Raw genomic sequence first — 17,890 nt, forward strand, 5'->3', positions numbered from 1 at the left:
TTTTATTTAGGTAAATTGACAATAACTGCTATCTGATTCCATTCATTTTCTTGCCTATTTATTCCAACACTCTCACTCTGTTAAGTTCCACACACACACAAACACACATTGTTCTAACTAATTCAGTTTGTACATTTCAAGATGGTGAAGCTGCTAAATGGTTATTACATATCTGCACTTTGTATTGCACTGGTGTTAGTTTTAGTTACAGAAATGCATGCAACAGAGGCAGTTACATGCAGTCCTGTGGCACTATCTTCATGTCTACCGGCAATTCAGAATCCATCGCAATCACCGACATCGACTTGCTGCAAGAATCTGCGAGATCAGAAGCCATGTCTTTGCGGGTACTTGAGGAATCCTTTGCTCAGGGGATATGTTAATTCTCCGGGGACCAGGAGAGTTTCTTCTGTTTGTAACGTCCCTACCCCAAGATGCTGATCATTTCTTATCACATGTAAAATGTTTACTAGTACAACACTTGCTCTAGATTCACTTTTCTCTAATAGAGTGAACTCGATATATGTAAGAGAAATAAATCTAGTTGTATTTGTTTTGATTACAAGAAAGTATGTCTAATACTATTGTAACTTGTAACTACTTCATATGTAAATATTTGTACTGAGAAAGAACATTTTCAATCATTGAATTTGTTTCTGAATAAAAATTGTTTAAGCTTAAAATGTTATTGGAGAACACTGCAAACTGCAATTGAACATCATAACAGTAGACTGGTGTTTAAGGATCACAAGGTCAAAAACAGACTGATAAACTTGAGCCCTACAGATCAATAAACTCGACTCATTGTGTATTTTCATTGTTCAACTCTTTCGACAACACGAACAACAGTCAACTTTTGACAATAGAATAAAAAACAAAAGCCCTGCCTCTCTGCCTATCCGACCAAAGTTTAATTAGGAAGAATCTAAAAATCAAAAAGGAAGTATCCTCGTTGGATTATAAGTCTCAACGTAGAGACCAAACTAGTATTCCACCAAATTTTAGGAAGTTGAAGATCAAAGAGTCACTAGTCACCAAATTTTAGGAAGTTGAAGATCAAAGAGTCTAAAGATCAAAAAGGAAGTATCCTTGTCGGATCATAAGTTTTAATGTAGAGACCAAACTGGTATTCCACCGAATTCTAGGAAGTTGAAGATCAAAGAGTCTAAAGATTAAAAAGGAAGTATCCTTGTCGGATCATAAGTTTTAATGGAGAGATCAAACCGGTATTTCACCGAATTCTAGGAAGTTGAAGATCAAAGAGTTTAAAGATTAAAAAGGAAGTATCCTTGTCGGATCATAAGTTTTAATGTAGAGACCAAACTGGTATTCCACCGAATTCTAGGAAGATCAAAAAGGAAGTATCCTTGTCGGATCATAAGTTTTAATGTAGAGACCAACGAATCATAAGTTTTAATGTAGAGACCAAACTGGTATTCCACCGAATTATAGGAAGTTCAAGATCAAAGAGTCTAAAGACGAAAAAGGAACCGAATTCTAGGAAGTTCAAGATCAAAGAATCTAAAGACGAAAAAGGAACGATCCTCGTCCGATCATAACCAAACTAGTATTCCACTGAATCTAGGAAGTTTTCACAGAAAAACTATTCTTGATGGATCACAGACTCTCATTATGCAAAATGCTAACTCAAGCGGCAGATTAGGGAGAGCTAAATCTCAATTACCATCGGTCACACGATTTAATATCGTGTTGTATCAGACTATTAGTTGGTTGCACAATTAAAATGTCATTTTGGTGTTTAATATCATGTTGTATCAGTTGGTTGCGCATTTAAGATGTTATTTTCGTGTCATTTCAATATCAGTTCATGTGGCTTTTGGTAGTATCATGTATGAAGGTATTTTACCAACAATTTGTTTACCTGGTTTAAGCTTTCACCGAAAGATGTTCATAATACAAGTAATTTGCATTGTATTTATTAGTTTTTGTCTAGTTACATGCATAAAAGAACCTAATTTTGTTTATATTAAAGATGATAAAATCAAATAATGTGGGGTTTCTTCACTTATAAACAATCAAGGCACGGGTTCTCTTTTGCACCCAAAACAATCAAAGTGTGGTTAGTTTGAGACCCGAACCGGACCACCGGTAGGGTTCAAGGCTGCAATTAAAAAAGATCGACAGGGTTATCGTATGATGGTCATCCATAATGGACAGAGTAAGATCCTGGATCGTTATTACACTATTGAATTAGGTCACGAGTCCCTGTCGAAACTGCAGAAGGTGGACCTCCATCCCACAAGCAAAGCGTATTTAAGGGCAAAAAACAAAACTACTTGCAAGGGCAGAAGAAGAAACTCTGCTGTTCTAAGATTGAACAAATTGCCAAGGTAGGTTCTATACTAGTTTGTAGCATAAAAACTGCAAGTTCCCAAAGACCCCTGTCTACGACGACTACGTAGCAACCCATATTTGTAGAAATAAATGTGTCAGACATGTGACAGTATAAACCCCACAAACAAAAATATCAAGGATGAAAAAATGTAGATAAGTGATAACTCTGAATGAAATTATAGAAAAGAAAGTGGAAACAATATATTCAAAAGGGTATAAAATGAATCTAAATTTGGAGTTTTGTCTCCATATATTCAAAAAATATAATGTAGGTACAGCAGTATGCAGCCAACAGAAGATATGAAAATAGCAGAGGAAAACCAGCACAATCTTGCGAAAGGTATTAATGATTGCCCAAAAATTAAAGCACTAGAAAAGGAACATCTGGGTACGTTAACGCATAAGTTACATGCAAAATAACATTACTGTTTAAGGCCTCAAAATAGTTTTGACAGTACTTCCACCACCTAAAAAGGACCGCCGGTGTTCTAATATCATTTTGTACTTCAAGGGTGAACTTATATATAGTAGAAAGAACTCACGTGCTACATTCTCTTCATACATTCTGTAGCCTTCTGAGTAAAACGTATTATGCACTTTTCATCCGATAATGAAAAGATTTCATTTTTTACCCCACGGAAAGCAAAAACAGCCCTGAAAATGTAAATATGGAGGTTAAAGAAAACAATAAAACCAATTTACTCTGAAGCTACATGCAGATGGTGCAATGAGACATGGAGAAAAACGTAAATATGGAGGTTAGAGAACAAGGAGCAATGCTCCTTTTAGTCTACATGTTTCAACGATTAAAATGGAACTTTAGAGAATAAAACCTTTGGGCTGTCATTGCCATATTGCTTGTGTCCGTTCGAGTAAGAAGACTCAGTCGGCATGATGGGCACTTTTCCTGTACCACTCTGTTTCTCCTCTCGCACCCTGTCAAATACTTGAGTGTACCCTTCACCTGATGCAGGGTCACTTTCATCCCAATCACCAAATTTTGGAACTGCAGGACTATCATCAGGCTGTGAAATTCAAGCCAAGTCAACACTGCATCTTAGTAAGTCAACTAAAAGCTCATGTACTAATGCCCTGAAGTTTCAGAATATAAGCGGTTTTCTATGTCTTTTTTTTGTAATGAACTACCAAAGTTTCTCAGCAACATATACCATACAACGTTTTATACTATTAATTATACCATGGTAAATTTTGGGGAAGTGAAAGAATAAAACTGCAATTTACGAATTTAAAAGCCAAAACTTTCTCAGCATCATCATGCTGTTTAGTATACTAGTTGCTACAAGAATATAAAGGAATGCAAATAAATTTTGTTTAAGTTGCTTTAAATGGAATTAAGATGACAAGTGAGCGAATCCAAAGGCTATTTTGTTAACATGAATGCCTCAATTTATCCTTAAACCTCATTATATTGCAACAAGCTATTTTAAAATGCTTTCCTTTCATAGATTTAAAGTTCACATGGTGCTTATTCTATTCTCATGTGCCATGATCTTCCAACTTTCGATTTTCTTGCACTACACATGTCTTCTACTCCTAACATTTCTCTCTTAACCTTAGTGCTTTCCCTCCAAGCCTAAATCCCTTGCAAAACACAATATTCCACCCCACCCCTTTCAAGAAAACAAGCACAACTATTTTTAAAAAATATAAGCAACAAGTAACTCTTTAAAAAAAATCATTTTTCTAATTTCTTTTGATTTAGAAGTATTAATTATAGAAATTTAAGATCAAATCTCATTTTGAAAAATAAAAAGTGAGTTACTTTTTTTCAGAAAAGTTATCATTTTTTCATTTTTTTTTAACTTCTTTTACCAATATTTTTTTCAAGTTTTTGCGGCCCTAGAATCAGAGCATATGAGAATTGATGATTCCGGGTTTGATTCTGCAAGTAACTTGGTCCATACTTCTTTAAGAGAAATAATATTTTGCAAGGATTTATGATACTCAAAAGAGGTACAGAAATGACATTTGGGAGTTAAGAAAAATTTACAGTGTCATCGCCGCCTCGTGTAACTGATCTCAATCTAGATCTTCCAGGAGTGGAAGGTAAGCCATGGCTACTATCAAGAGTGCTCTTTCTTTCCCATGAGGGAGAAGATACACCACTGTTTTTGTTTCCAAGCCTTGTCTGGTGATTTGGATGCAGTGGTGACTGTTCAACACTGCGGTCAGAACCCACACCTTGCCTTGAAACCCTTCTAGGGCTATCAGTACTAATTCCTCCAAGACCATGGTGTGGTGAGTTAACAGCTTTCCTGCTATCAGCTTCCTGGCGCAATGAGGAGTCATTTGATCTTTTAAGATCACCTTCTCCATGGCTCAGTCGGCGCTCATGCCTTGGTCTTGATGCGTCTGGGTCCTTGGGTGATTCAGATTCTGACTTGTTGACGGATCTCACAACACCGTGACGTTGCTGAGAGGAGTGGTTAGCGCCTGTCTTGATTGCGGGTAAGTTACCTTCTTTTTGAGAGAGTGAGACTTTCGATGACTGTTTTTCATTCAGAAGCGTATCAGTATTGTCTTCAGGAACATCAGGGCTCATCTTGGCACCACTTTTAACATTTCTTGCATTATCAAAATAGGTGGTATACGGAACATCTTCATTTTCCCAGTTACCAAACTTTGGTACCTCTGTTCTAAGCTGCAATAAAGAAGTACCAATTAATAGTGCAGATTGACATAAATAAACAGGCAAGACAAAATCTGCAGCAAATTGTCAACTTTTTCAGGAAAAAAATTCTACAGCAAACTGATGCAGTAAAGAATTTAGAAAGATGAATTATAATATAGAATCAAGAACAGAAGAAAAAAGCAATGAATTATACGAATCCCAAGAATAATTAATCAATATTATTCTCAAGAAAAGTGTATAATCAAAGCTAAGTAATAATGTGGGAATTACAATGCTTATATAGGAATAGAAACCCTAATAAATAACCTAATGGACTAAGGTCCGTAACAATTGGGCTTTATTATAAATAACCAACTTGATTAATAAATACTAGCCCCACATAAAACATATAGGTAAATATTGTATTTATCTTTAACCAAATAAATATAAACTAATTAATAACATATATATTATTCTTTATTCTCGTTCCTCATCACAAAGCTTATCTTCTGATTTTGTCAGCAAGTCAAAAACAACATTTGTACCAAGTCATTGACAAGAGAAAGGGTTTAAAGACATGCACATTGTCCAATTGCTTCATTATCGAGAAACCTTAGTAACATTCGACTATATTAGCACTCTCGACATAGGCTAAAGTAATAGGATTTTTGGCTAATATATATTGTAACATTTGACTATATTAGCACTCTTGACATAGGCGAAAGTAATAGGCTTTTTGGCTAATATCATATTGTAATATGATATTATAGTAGAAATAATGCAAACCTTCAACATGCAATGTTTCAAGTACAAATTCTGCATGAAACCTTAGTAACAGAAACATTCAATATATTATTATCTCACTTGGTTGCATTTATAGTATTTTCATTACTTAATTATCAGGAATAATGTAGTTGAAAAAAGTTGAAAGATAGTTGTCGATAGCACCCCACTCACTTGCAAACTGTATAAAATTTGATATTTGGCTTACGAGACTAGCTAAAGAAGTTCACCTAATGAGATTAGACATTTAGGATGCATGGTTCACGCTTGGACCAAATTAAAATAGTAGAAAAATGGAACTTGTGATTACGCTTAATTGCAGCCATCAAACTTTCCATGGCTACTACATGCGTAAAGAGATTACAAAGAGTATTTAGGTAAGAAGATTCACTAGCACTGCCACTATAGCATTAAAAGGCATATAAAAAGACTATGCATGCGGCTTTTATTGAAGCAAAAATGCATGGTTCATTTTGCCAAAGCCTTATTGGCAAAAAAAAAAAAAAAAAAAAAAAATGTACTGCAGAAGTTATCACTGCAACTCAGAGCAAGACAAAAGACCTTAGCTCTTAAACAAGCATGAAAATTTTAATATGTTTATGGTTTCCTCTGTGTGCCTGATGTAGTACACAACAATAACAGTGCGGGAACCCCCAGGGGGAGTCCGAATATGAGAAACCAATTCCAATTATATAGGTACAACTAGGTGGCTGCAAAATGCCAATCTGCCAACATTAGCCAAGGCCCTGTAACCTCTTTAACTTGCTGACAAACAGAAGCCCAAAAAAAAAAACTCCTCACTACACCAAGATATTTCAACTCAAATAAACTCACTATCTGATTAACAAGATATGGCCCTCACATATTAGGTATGCACAAGGAGGTTGAAATCAAGTAGAGCTTCAACAACAATGCCTATGATTCACGAAGATGTGACTACTTAGAACTAGCCAATCAGGTTGACACAGAGAAGGGCAAAGTCAAGATTGGAGACACAAAAGGACACATAAATTTTGACTTGCACAATAAACTAATTGTAACTTAGATAGATACTCATTGGTTTAGCGCAAGCTAATACCCGGTAATAACTGGTGTAGAGACTAATTACGAAGATACATTTACTTTTTTCTTTAATATCTAACGACACTAACACCTGATACACCTTAAGATAAAATAGCAATTCCCTACAAATTCTTGGAGGTGGTCCAAATGTGTCATCGCTACACGACATAACAAGCAGGAGGTTTGAGGTATACCAAATTACCAATTATTGTCTAAAATAAGAAACAATCATTATAAACATATCTACATGGTCAGCAACACAAAAGGCATGTCGTACAAAGAAGTATTCAGATAAAAGAGAAGCTGGCCTAAGTCTAGCATCAGAAATAAATCGGCTGTTAAACTAAACAAGGTTTAGTTTCACAAGTGGAGATTTCACGAACATGCTCAGTATGCCACACTTGAAAATAGGGTCTGCTAGTACAGGTTAGATCATAGATGTAGCAAGCATACTTCTAGTCTCGGTCTCTCATCCTTGAATAATTAATAAGTTTCTCAACTTATACTGGCAGCCTAACCTAGTTTAACAACATAAACTTTCTTTCGACTAAACATCACATTCTAAAATAAGCAACTAAATAAAAGATAAATTACATACACATCAGCCAACATATTTTATAACCATATTATTACAAGACAAACCTTAAAAACATGATGAGGGAGGAACTGATTACACACAAATATTACAACACAATACCATAAGCTTTAAACCCAGATCCCAATAATCCAGGTTACAAATAATTAAATCAAACAAGATTTCAATGAAAACATTCTAAACCCAAGAAAAGCAAGCAACCCTTAACCCTAATAGTCTACTACCCTAGCCTCAAAAACCAACCAAGATACAAACTTTAATATTGCATTCCACATCTAAAATCAAAACAAACAAGAATCACATCCAAGCAAATCAAGAAACTAGATAAAACTAAAACAAGTAAATCAAAAAACAAAAAACAACCCATTAAACTACAACAATGTTAGCACCCAAGTAAAGATAAAATAGATCAAGAAGAAGTGAAACTCACTGCCATTAATCTTCACAAAAACACAGCTTCCAAGCAGACCCAACTGGTTGTATGTGTATAATTATATGTATGACATTATGTAGTATGTGAAGTAAGATGGTAAGATGACTGGCTACCGGGAACCTACTGGCAACATAAGACTAATCTTTTATTTTTTTCTGCTTTTCTTACACACAAAAAAACAGACCATTTTAGTTGCACGTGGGCTTGGGTCTTGGTCTGTTGAATTTTAGTTCGAGTCTTGTTGTTACAACTTACAACTTACACTCCCTGTAAGTATAATTGTCTACCTGTATTTAATCATTACATTAAAATTAATTTAACTATGAAACAGACACAGAAGTGTCTACTAGACCAGTTTAGTTAACTCTTAACACTGGGACCCATTAAACTTGTCTTTTGACAAGAATCTTTTACTTACTGGGAGCCATTAAACTTGTCTTTTGACAAGAATCTTTTACTTATTTATTGTAATTGTAAAAATTTTATGGATTTTAAAAAAAATGAATCTTTTAATTTAATAATACTCGCTCCTACCCGATTTTTTAATTGAATAATAGATGAATTATGGTTCATGGACAGTAAAATCACAACGGAGGGAGTACATTTTAGTAAAAGCATGATATCAAATTCAAATAAGCAGCTGTATAGATGAACAATCAAAAATTCTTGAATACATACTGTTTTTGATTGTAAACTTGAGAACTACAACATTGTTAACAGCACTTCCCAGTTCTACGATTGCAAGAATTTCTATCGGCACGAAGGTCAAGGTTAAAATGCCCCTGCCACGGTATATTGGTTCCGACAATTACTAGGATTGCTCTGGTCTTTCAGAACTTGTATATTCTGTTTGACAGTCAACAAAATTTTGAAGCTCCAGGAAATATCGTCGACAAAGGATGTTGCAGTTAGTTCACTAGGCAATGCAGCGGTTGAAGCATAACACTGTCCACCGCCATATTATGGAGGGAAGAAATGGTCGGCACAAGCACATATATGCATTCAGCTACACTTACAAAAAATAGAGTGTTGAAATGGCAGATGATTTTGCGTGTTTCCAGATTCTTACATGTCAGCACAAGATGATATCATAATGCAACTGCAATTTCCTTGTTATGCTGCTGTCTAGGTATCAACATTGCCAACTGCAGCTGTCCTAGCTGGCAGAGTCTTGCTGGATTCTTGTATATTGTGACCTTAGCCATGTCATTAGATTGCAAGGTAACACGTGCGATACTATAGCATTCCCCTTTCTCAACTGCAAATTGCCACTCTTTAGCTGTTATGTTGAACCAGTCTTTCTTATCAGATTTGGTTGCTTTTACTTCTATGTACTCCCTACCTATCTCTTCATCACCTACAGCAATATCATAAGGAAAGCCTGTCTCATGAGTTTCATTAATCCATCTAACACAAGTCCCGCCAAATTTCCCTGAGAAGTAGTTAAACGCTACAAACTCTCCAATTCTCCCCGTCAACACTTTATCTTCTACCATGCCAAGGGAGAGTTGATCTATAACTGTATCTAGAAATAATAGAACGGAATCAGATAAACCTGACCGATGAATGCTGCTAACTAAACATTTCAGTCATGCTTCTAATATGTAGACACACACAAACACGTGGGAAAAAAAGTAAAGGAGACTATAAGTTTAGTATTTTAAAATATAGCCTACAGAGCATGCGTTTCAGGATTAGAAATACGATTCAACTTACTGTTGATTGAATGTGGATTTGGTCCACCTGGGTGATTTGAAGCTTGTGGAGTGCCATGCATACTATCAGATATTCCTTTAATAGCCTCAACCTGCAACGACCAAGGCATAAGGTATTTAGGAAATAGCCAATTAGCATATAAGCATATCAGATTTCTAAAGTGAGAGTATACATAAATAAAAATAAGTAAAATTAAAAAAAAAATCATAACAATAAGCAGTTAGCAAAGAGTATCACTGCAAAAAAATGGAACATATGATTTTTACAACCAAAACATAAGAATAGGTCACTTTAATGTAAATTTAAGGCAAACAACAAGGACTATAGGATCAGAAATGCATGCACATTTGCCCCACTTCTTTATACAGTTTAATCATTTACAGGCAATACATGATGTGATCAGATATTACATATTAGGACATAAACGACATTCATGCATGCACCAGAATATCAAAGTTGTCCATGGATGGAAAACAATCCTTTACCGTTCCAATCATTAAAAGCTATCAACCTCATCTTTCACAATGAACATTTAAAACAGATAATCAGACTAGTTTAATTTCCCAAATACAGAACAACCGTTAAAGGACTAATTTGGTCATTTCCAGATAGAGTCCTTATTTTCATCACCACATCCAGCCTCGCTTCTACAAATTCTTCTCTACTTTAAATGCTCAAGTAACGCAGTAAATCCTCTGTAACTTGATTAATTTTGTCGTAGCATCTTCTAACTTCTATATAAGGTTTTTGTCATCAGTCAAATTAGGGTTCTCTGGAATATCTCCAGTCCATGTTTAATGCCTTCTAACAAAATATCGAATAAACACATCACCACAGGACACAATCTAGTACATTGTGCAGTCATATGCTAGAAGAATTAATTGGTTACTTAATAATTACTAAGCATAACTATTTAAAACACAGAAGCTCTACTGAAATATGAAATGCATACAATAATAGTTTCAAAATTTATAAGGTGCCACTTTCTCATTGCGCAACTGAGTATACTAGCTTATACAATGGCTGAGAAGCCTAAAGAGATTCCAAAGTAAAGTCACCATGCCACTGACCAAAACTAGGCCCTAGGTTACCTAATAAATGATGATTCACATACAAGCTTTTGCAGGACAAAGTTCTTACGACCTGAAAAACTTCTTATCTTTCTTTACAACTACCGTATCAAACATAAAGTGATCAATTTCCTAGGATCAGTATGCCTCGAGTGAAAACTGAGATTACTGCACATCTTAACATGTTATTTGTTATAAATATGGATGTGCATGTTGCCTAATATTTCAAGCTCAGATCACCTATCATGGTGGTGACATGGTATTTGTAAAAAATTATTAAGGGAATACAACAAAAGTACAGAAGTAAACAATACAATAAAATTGCAGAAACAAACTTACTGCAACATTTAGCAATTCTGCAAATGGTTTATGCATGAACAGTTCTTTCACTTTCTTTCCTTCCCTTGTTTCGTAGAATTCAATCATCATATCCAATACCTGCAAGTTCAATAAAAATATTACAAACTATTATTTATCAGCACGACATGACAGTGAATCATGTAATTTGATGCGGAGCATAAAATAGTTATACTAGTTGTTAATTACTTTATAATATTATTTTAGATGTAAGTATGTTTTTATTTAGTAACTATATCATCTAGTTAGGAATATTACAGAGTGTAAATATATCTATGGTAGTAGATAATGAATAGGTATGAGTTATTATTAAAAGGATTTGTTTCCTTCTATCGTTGATTTTACTTAGTCTCCGGGTTACTTGTTCACCAAGTCTTAGGAATTCTATATAAACATGTGTAATCTCTTTTTAGTAAATAGAGTTGAATATTATGAATTAAATCTGCGGATTTATTGTGTTTCTTGCTGAATCTCTGCAGAGTGATAGGCTCATATTCCCCTTTTTCCCTTTCCCTAACCCTTGTCCTACATCATAATTTACTAGATTTATGTACAAAAGAAAACTATTTAGAACAATTCCAATAAATACATTCCCATTATTATTAGCATTTGTGATTAAATGCATCAAAATTATTTTAATGTAAGAATATATCAAAATTAATTAGCAATGCCTTTGAAGCTTTCCTTTATATTAATTTCATCAATATTATGATGATAAAAACGAGTAAAAGATAGGCTTGGGTGGATTAAGCACATTAAATACAATACCATCAAAGTTTTCCAAGAACGAGAAAAGAGTGTTTATATATTGAAATCTTGAAGTTATTGATATTGAGCTGTCAAAGATTTAGCAATGCAAGTATCCTACATGGCTCGTCGTCATGAACCAGGATCATATTGACCAACCACAAACTGTAAACAGGGGTCTATGAAGAAGAACTCAGGCATGAGTAACTGCCCTGATTAATCATAATTCTAATTGGTCCTTCAATTATTAATGTTAACTCTGAGTTTAGATGGGAAAGGGGTTGGAGGCTAGCCACTGACCAAAATTTAAAAGTTAGAAAATGCCAAGGGACTTTAGAGGTTGTTCGGTATGCAAACATTTTTCCATGAATTTTAACTGCCCGGATACTTGATACACTTGTTTGATTGTCAATAATACAGGAAAAAGAAATTTCCTAGAAAGCTAAAAACCTACAAAATATACACTGACCCACCCCGCCCTTGGTAATCCACACTTCCCGTGATGAAAAATAGCTATAGACACATTTGCATACACCTATACATATAGGTTCATATATTTGCATCTGAAAGTATAAGTTCCTTTAACCAAACAAAAAATCTCACTTCCCAAGAACTTTTTACAAACAGGAAATGAAATTTACCGAGGAAAGTTAATTATCGTTGCATACTAAACAAACACTTAGTTTAGGGTATTCGTGCGAAGTGTAAATGACAATAAGGTATGAGATGTGAAGGGTATCTTATTCTTATAAAATATATGTGTGTCTAGCAATGTCCTTAAGAATTAGTATAAAGCAAGTGAAATAAATAACTTAAATTATATAACTATTTTTACTAATTTCTAGACTATTTAACATATGCAAATTGCAGGGACCTTAATATATTAGGTTAAGCGTAGAGTCCTATAGGTCAGTCTATCCACGTAGCAGATAGCTGAAAGACTAACTGAAATTGACTTAGTTCCCCTTGATATTCATAAATATATCCATATTACTTCAGCCCATTTTTTGTCATTATTTTCCAGTTATTCGGTATATTCGAATTCTGCCCTATAACACCAATTATCTGGGACTGGGAGAAAGAAAAGAAAAGCATTTCGTAATTAGAATAATAGACAGGACTAGTCTTAAAATGCTATAGCACAAACCTTGGGTGTCTGCCATGTTAGTTTACCATGTCTATCCTGTTACCATTAATCTTGATATTGTCTAACATTTATTTTTAATTACAACTACCTTATAACGCGATAAAATTAAGTATTGCTTCCAAAGAACAAGACATGGACAAGAAATGTGATGGACTCATGACAAAGAGCCCAGCAATCATGTCAAAAAAATTGACAAGAGAACCACTGAAGGAATCTGAGCTTCTAATATCATTATTCTCAACCTTGGGAAACACTGAGAGAATATGAGCTTGTAATATTATTATTCTCAACCTTGAGAAATCCCATGGTCTTTAAGAGTACTAGAGTCATGTATACACATTCAATATCATCCAACACTTAAGTTATTGACAGTTTGAAGTTCAGGTTAGCTACTCAAATAGAGACGTAAAGAACTCTGTACATGGGGGAGGCATTATGCGTCGAGAGTTACCAGATCCATACCTTCAAACTTTCGTTTTTTAAGAAATTATCAATTATCAATTCCAAAATTCATGTGCATGTGTCCCATTAATACCTCTAACGTCTTGTTAGAAGAGAATATAATGGTTTAGACAGAACCCAAGAGATTCAACTTCTGTTTACTCATAATAATATAATTTGGCTCCGCAGCTGACTCGGTATACTGCTATAATCATGATTTGAATAATAATAAATATCAGGCAAAAGCTAACATAAAATTACTAATTATGCGAAACTTAGATAAACAGTTCTGCTTGCCTGGGTAACATTGTTCTCCATACATGCCTCCTTCCAGATACTGATGAACTTCCTAAGAGAATCAATGTCACGTGCAACATCCACCTCGTTGATTTGCTTCTTTTTCTCTGCTGATAAGGTTTGCTGTTTATTATTATTCAAGCCACGTGCTTCATCCTCATCTCTTTTCAGAAATTGGTGTGCTGGGTTTCTTGTACTTGAACCTTCTGATATTCTTTTCCTCTTCAACGGCCTGTTATGCCCGTTGTGCAATAATGTACTAGTAGCAGGTGAGGGGCTAGGACCCACTTTACCTTTTGAACGGAGCCTTTTTATTTCCTCGTCCAAAGATGGATAAGGACAGCTACTGCGGTCAAATCTTGCAATTGGTGATGGATAACTGCATGGATTCTGGGGAGCAGTTCCATCTTTGTCATCTTTATCATTATTCAAAGTGTTACTCATATTTTCAGAACCTGATGAAGTAAATCGAATGTGCTTCCCATGAATGTCTTTGTGTATAGAAGTCAATGAACTGACACCAACGTGCTCATCAATCTGTGGGGAAGAAACAGAACGCTTTCGTCGTTCTTTAACTGAAGTCGTATTTTCATCCCCTAAACATACAGGCTCTGACATAACACCAATGTGCTCATCCAGCTGCTTTTTATAGGAGGAACCAAGAAGCTTTCTGCTTTTTTTACCAGAAGTCATATTTTCATCCCCTAAATATTTATTAATTGCAGCCTGTTCGGAATTCCAACCTTGCTGAATATAAGATATGTGCATCCTGTACACAAAATTGTTTGTTACAAAGCATTGCAGTCTGCATCACTGGCAAGTCTATTTTAAAATTTTTAATATCCCAAAGATATCATTTAAATAATACATATTGAACACTAGTACAGTAAAGTGTGAACACTAACACGTGTAACGTCTGGTTTCATGTAGTAAAACCACACACATATTTTGTAATGATACCCTTATGGCCAATAATGCATTAACATTTTGTACTGTTTTGGGGCACAACTTCCTGAACACAAAACTACTAGTCTTTATCCAGAAACCCCAAATTTGTGATAAGTATGAACCAGAATATATATATATATATATATATATTGCTTCATTGAAGATCAAAAGAAAGCAATGTAATACTTACACTAAACTCCGGATCCGCACACTAAGCAATTCTTTCTTATCTACTGATTTTTTCTTTGCAATGAAATCCAATAGCTCATCAACTGTTATGTCTTTCTGTTTCTTTTTTCTAATCAACTTAGAAATGAAAGAAATTATCTCTTCACTTGTAATCTTGAACACATCTCTCACATCAGGACTTGCACCAAAATATTGCACAACAAGTGGGTGCCGTAATAAAGGGCCTAACTCAAGTTCTTCAAACTTCTCTATACCCTCGATCTTGCAAATTGCCAATTCCAAATCGTACAACGACGTAATCTTCCGAACACCGACAAAGCAGTGAATAAATGCATTAATCTAGTAAAACTCAAAACAAATATTAGACGAAACTATAGCAGATGGCGCACACTTTAAAACAAGTAAAACCAAACAAAAGTAAGGGCAAAGCCAATGGTGTGCGAAATCTCATTCTATATCTATGTTATAGCACAAAAAATAAAATTTATCACTCCAATGGTGTTCTATATCTTGTGCTAAAATAGCACAATGCTATAATTTGTACCAAATATAGAAAAAAGATAGGTGTAGCTATTATTAGCACATCATCCCACCTCATCTCACCTCATCAAAAAATAATAAGGTTAGGTAGTAAAATTAATTTTGTAATCAAAATAGTTGGGTACTTGGAGAGTTGGTGAAATTTAGAACAAGATATAAAACCAACCATTGGAGCCATGAAGCTATTTTAGCACCAAAATCTACTTTTTGGTGCTAAATTATTGCAATGGCTACACTTAATTTTACACAGCCATTGGACATGCTCTAACATATATAAGACCCCGTGGATTTGTTATATGCAATAACAACACATAAAATCAAATTCCTTTTTTAATTTTCATCTCCTTTGCAGTTAAATGCAGAAAGAATACAGATAAGATCAATGTTTAGTAACACAATAAAATCAGTACTACATATCAAAATCACAAAACACACAACAAAAGCCTATAAGCAGAAAACAAGAGACCTACATTGTCCCTCAATAACATACATTGTAAATATTATTATTCAAAATCCCCAAATATCCTACATTACAACATATACAATTCATACGGGTTTTACCTTTCCTTCGGTAACCATAAGTCGATACAAGGACGGAACCTCCTGCATTTGAAACCCGAAAGAGTCCCACGAATCAGTCTTAAGTATAACCAATGCAGCTTGCCTGACTTTCCAAGTAGACACACTATCTCCAGCCGCCACCAAATCACCCCGGGCCTTTTCGACAGCTCTGTCGACCATTTCAAGAACCTCATTGGGATTAACCAGTGGCCCATCAGGTGGAAAATTAGGGTTTTGAAAGGGGAAATTAGGGTTTTGAAAGGGGAAATTGGCGGGAAAACTGGGGTTTGGGAGGAATTGATTGAGATGGGGTGGCAAGAAATTAGGGTTTGGAGGGAAAATAGGATTGAATTGAGGTGGTGGAGGTGGTGGTGGTCCATGGTTGAAGCGTGGTGGTTCTCCGTACATGTTTTGGGGGAGATTTCAAAGGTTTAAGTGATTTTGGGGTTTATATGACTAGGGTTTTACTGTTTTAGTAATGGTGTAAATTTTTGAATATTTTTGTGTGTGTTTTTCATGAAAATTTGATGGATTTTGTGTGTGCGAATGTAAGATTATTTTGTCTCGATTTACAAAATTATTATATTGAAAATTATTATAGTGAATTATAATTTTTAAAAACACCAATAAATTATTGAAATATCGGTTAAATAATTTGTTAATCACCGATAAATCATTCATGCTCCATAAATTATAAACTAGTAGTTTAACTAATTATTAGTTCCTTTTTTCGAAATCGTAAATGAGTAAATTGTTTAATCGTTGTTTGGGAAACTGAATTTTATTAGAAATTCTGAATTTGATCAAATAAGATATTTGAAAATTTGGATTTCATTTGAAATTCAGACATTCTGATATTAGTATTAATATGAAAATTTAAATTTTGTCATATGAAATGATGAAATGTAAGTTTTCAGATGCATTAAATGTTATTAGTGGCTTAAGAATCATTCTCTTTGTTTGGAAAAGTTTTTGGTTTCATCTATTTGAGTTGGGCTTTAAATTTGTATTGTTAAATATCTGATTTTCGGATTCATACCATTTTAATTGTATTGGGATTAAAAATTTAACCCGTTATTCAGAATATACATATCCATTTAAAATGTATTAAAAATAAGATAATAAGACTCTGAATTAAATACAGTTAAACCTCTTTAAAGTAATACCCTTGGGATCGGGAAAAAATATTACTTTACCGAATTTATTACTTTATCGATATAATAATATTTTATTACTTTATCGATAAAGTAATATTTTATTACTTTACCGAATTTTTATGTTTACGTGGTACAGTATAATATATAATGTACGTATAAAAACTAGAATTAATCACATGCAATGTATTTGATCTAAAATTACTTTTATTATGATTACTTATATCTAAAATCAGCAATCACAGATAAGATATCTCTAATTTACGATATAGGAATGTGATGGATGTCGAGCATCTCTTAAACTATCCAAACGAGAATGATGCGGTTATGGAATCACCTACGGATGAAGAAATCATTGAGTCGGTAATGAGCACTGATGAAGGGACTGATCCTGAACCCGACGATAGCAATGTCATCCCAAGCGTGTCATCAAAGGAAGTATTTCAAGCACTCACCACTTTGAACAATTACTTGTTACAACACGAGCAAAACATACCAGGAGATATTTTTGCTTTACATAAAGTCAAGGACGAGATTAATTTTGGCTTTGGTGGAAAGAAGAAACAAGCTACAATAGATTCATATTTTAATAAGAATTAAATTTTGTAATCATATACATTATACAGTATATATATATATATATATAATTATGGAATTATTACTTTACATATTACTTGGGCCCTTAATGACTTTCGAATTTTTTATTATCTTATGCTTTTAGCGAGAATATTACTTTACAACATTGGCCCAAGTTGGGACCGATGAAAATTATTACTTAAGCGATGTAAAAAATAAACTAATATTTGTTGAGAATATAATTCCTGATAAAATAAGGTGCCATAAGCAAGAAAGGGTTATAATTA

The 17,890-nt window shown here is 34.2% G+C and overlaps 2 protein-coding genes across 4 annotated transcripts; both read right to left on the minus strand.

Moving 5' to 3' along the window:
• Positions 1-2,531: 2,531 nt before the first annotated feature.
• LOC141675040 (RPM1-interacting protein 4-like) lies at positions 2,532-8,013 on the minus strand. The gene is made up of 4 exons (XM_074481749.1): positions 7,858-8,013; positions 4,367-5,017; positions 3,189-3,380; positions 2,532-3,009 (listed from the first exon to the last, which is right to left on the minus strand). The coding sequence occupies exons 1-4, from the start codon at positions 7,861-7,863 to the stop codon at positions 2,977-2,979; spliced, it is 882 nt and encodes a 293-aa protein (XP_074337850.1). The 5' UTR covers positions 7,864-8,013; the 3' UTR covers positions 2,532-2,976.
• Positions 8,014-8,482: 469 nt separating this feature from the next.
• On the minus strand, positions 8,483-16,320 carry LOC141675049 (protein NO VEIN-LIKE). 3 transcript variants are annotated; one of them, XM_074481775.1, is made up of 6 exons: positions 15,874-16,320; positions 14,774-15,072; positions 13,636-14,404; positions 10,986-11,084; positions 9,577-9,667; positions 8,483-9,385 (listed from the first exon to the last, which is right to left on the minus strand). In XM_074481775.1, the coding sequence occupies exons 1-6, from the start codon at positions 16,279-16,281 to the stop codon at positions 8,949-8,951; spliced, it is 2,103 nt and encodes a 700-aa protein (XP_074337876.1). In that variant the 5' UTR covers positions 16,282-16,320; the 3' UTR covers positions 8,483-8,948. The 3 variants fall into 3 exon arrangements, with proteins under 3 accessions (XP_074337876.1, XP_074337868.1, XP_074337860.1); XM_074481767.1 differs by having other exon boundaries at positions 8,483-9,379; positions 14,774-15,111; XM_074481759.1 differs by having other exon boundaries at positions 14,774-15,111.
• Between the last annotated feature and the right edge of the window lie 1,570 nt (positions 16,321-17,890).

Source organism: Apium graveolens, chromosome 1 (genome assembly GCF_009905375.1).
Source record: "Apium graveolens cultivar Ventura chromosome 1, ASM990537v1, whole genome shotgun sequence".
NCBI lineage: Eukaryota > Viridiplantae > Streptophyta > Magnoliopsida > Apiales > Apiaceae > Apium > Apium graveolens.

Excerpts from the sequence above, each read along its gene's own strand:
- LOC141675040 (XM_074481749.1), bottom strand. Across the intron at positions 3,381-4,366 it reads CACGAGGCGGCGATGACACT|CCTGATGATAGTCCTGCAGT; the intron begins GTAAATTTTTCT and ends TGAATTTCACAG. Across the intron at positions 3,010-3,188 it reads ATGGCAATGACAGCCCAAAG|GGCTGTTTTTGCTTTCCGTG; the intron begins GTTTTATTCTCT and ends TTACATTTTCAG.
- LOC141675049 (XM_074481759.1), bottom strand. The coding sequence starts at position 16,281 with ATGTACGGAGAACCACCACGCTTCAACCATGGACCACCACCACCTCCA. Across the intron at positions 14,405-14,773 it reads GTGCGGATCCGGAGTTTAGT|GATGCACATATCTTATATTC; the intron begins GTAAGTATTACA and ends TTTTGTGTACAG. Across the intron at positions 9,386-9,576 it reads AAATCCACATTCAATCAACA|ATACAGTTATAGATCAACTC; the intron begins GTAAGTTGAATC and ends TATTATTTCTAG.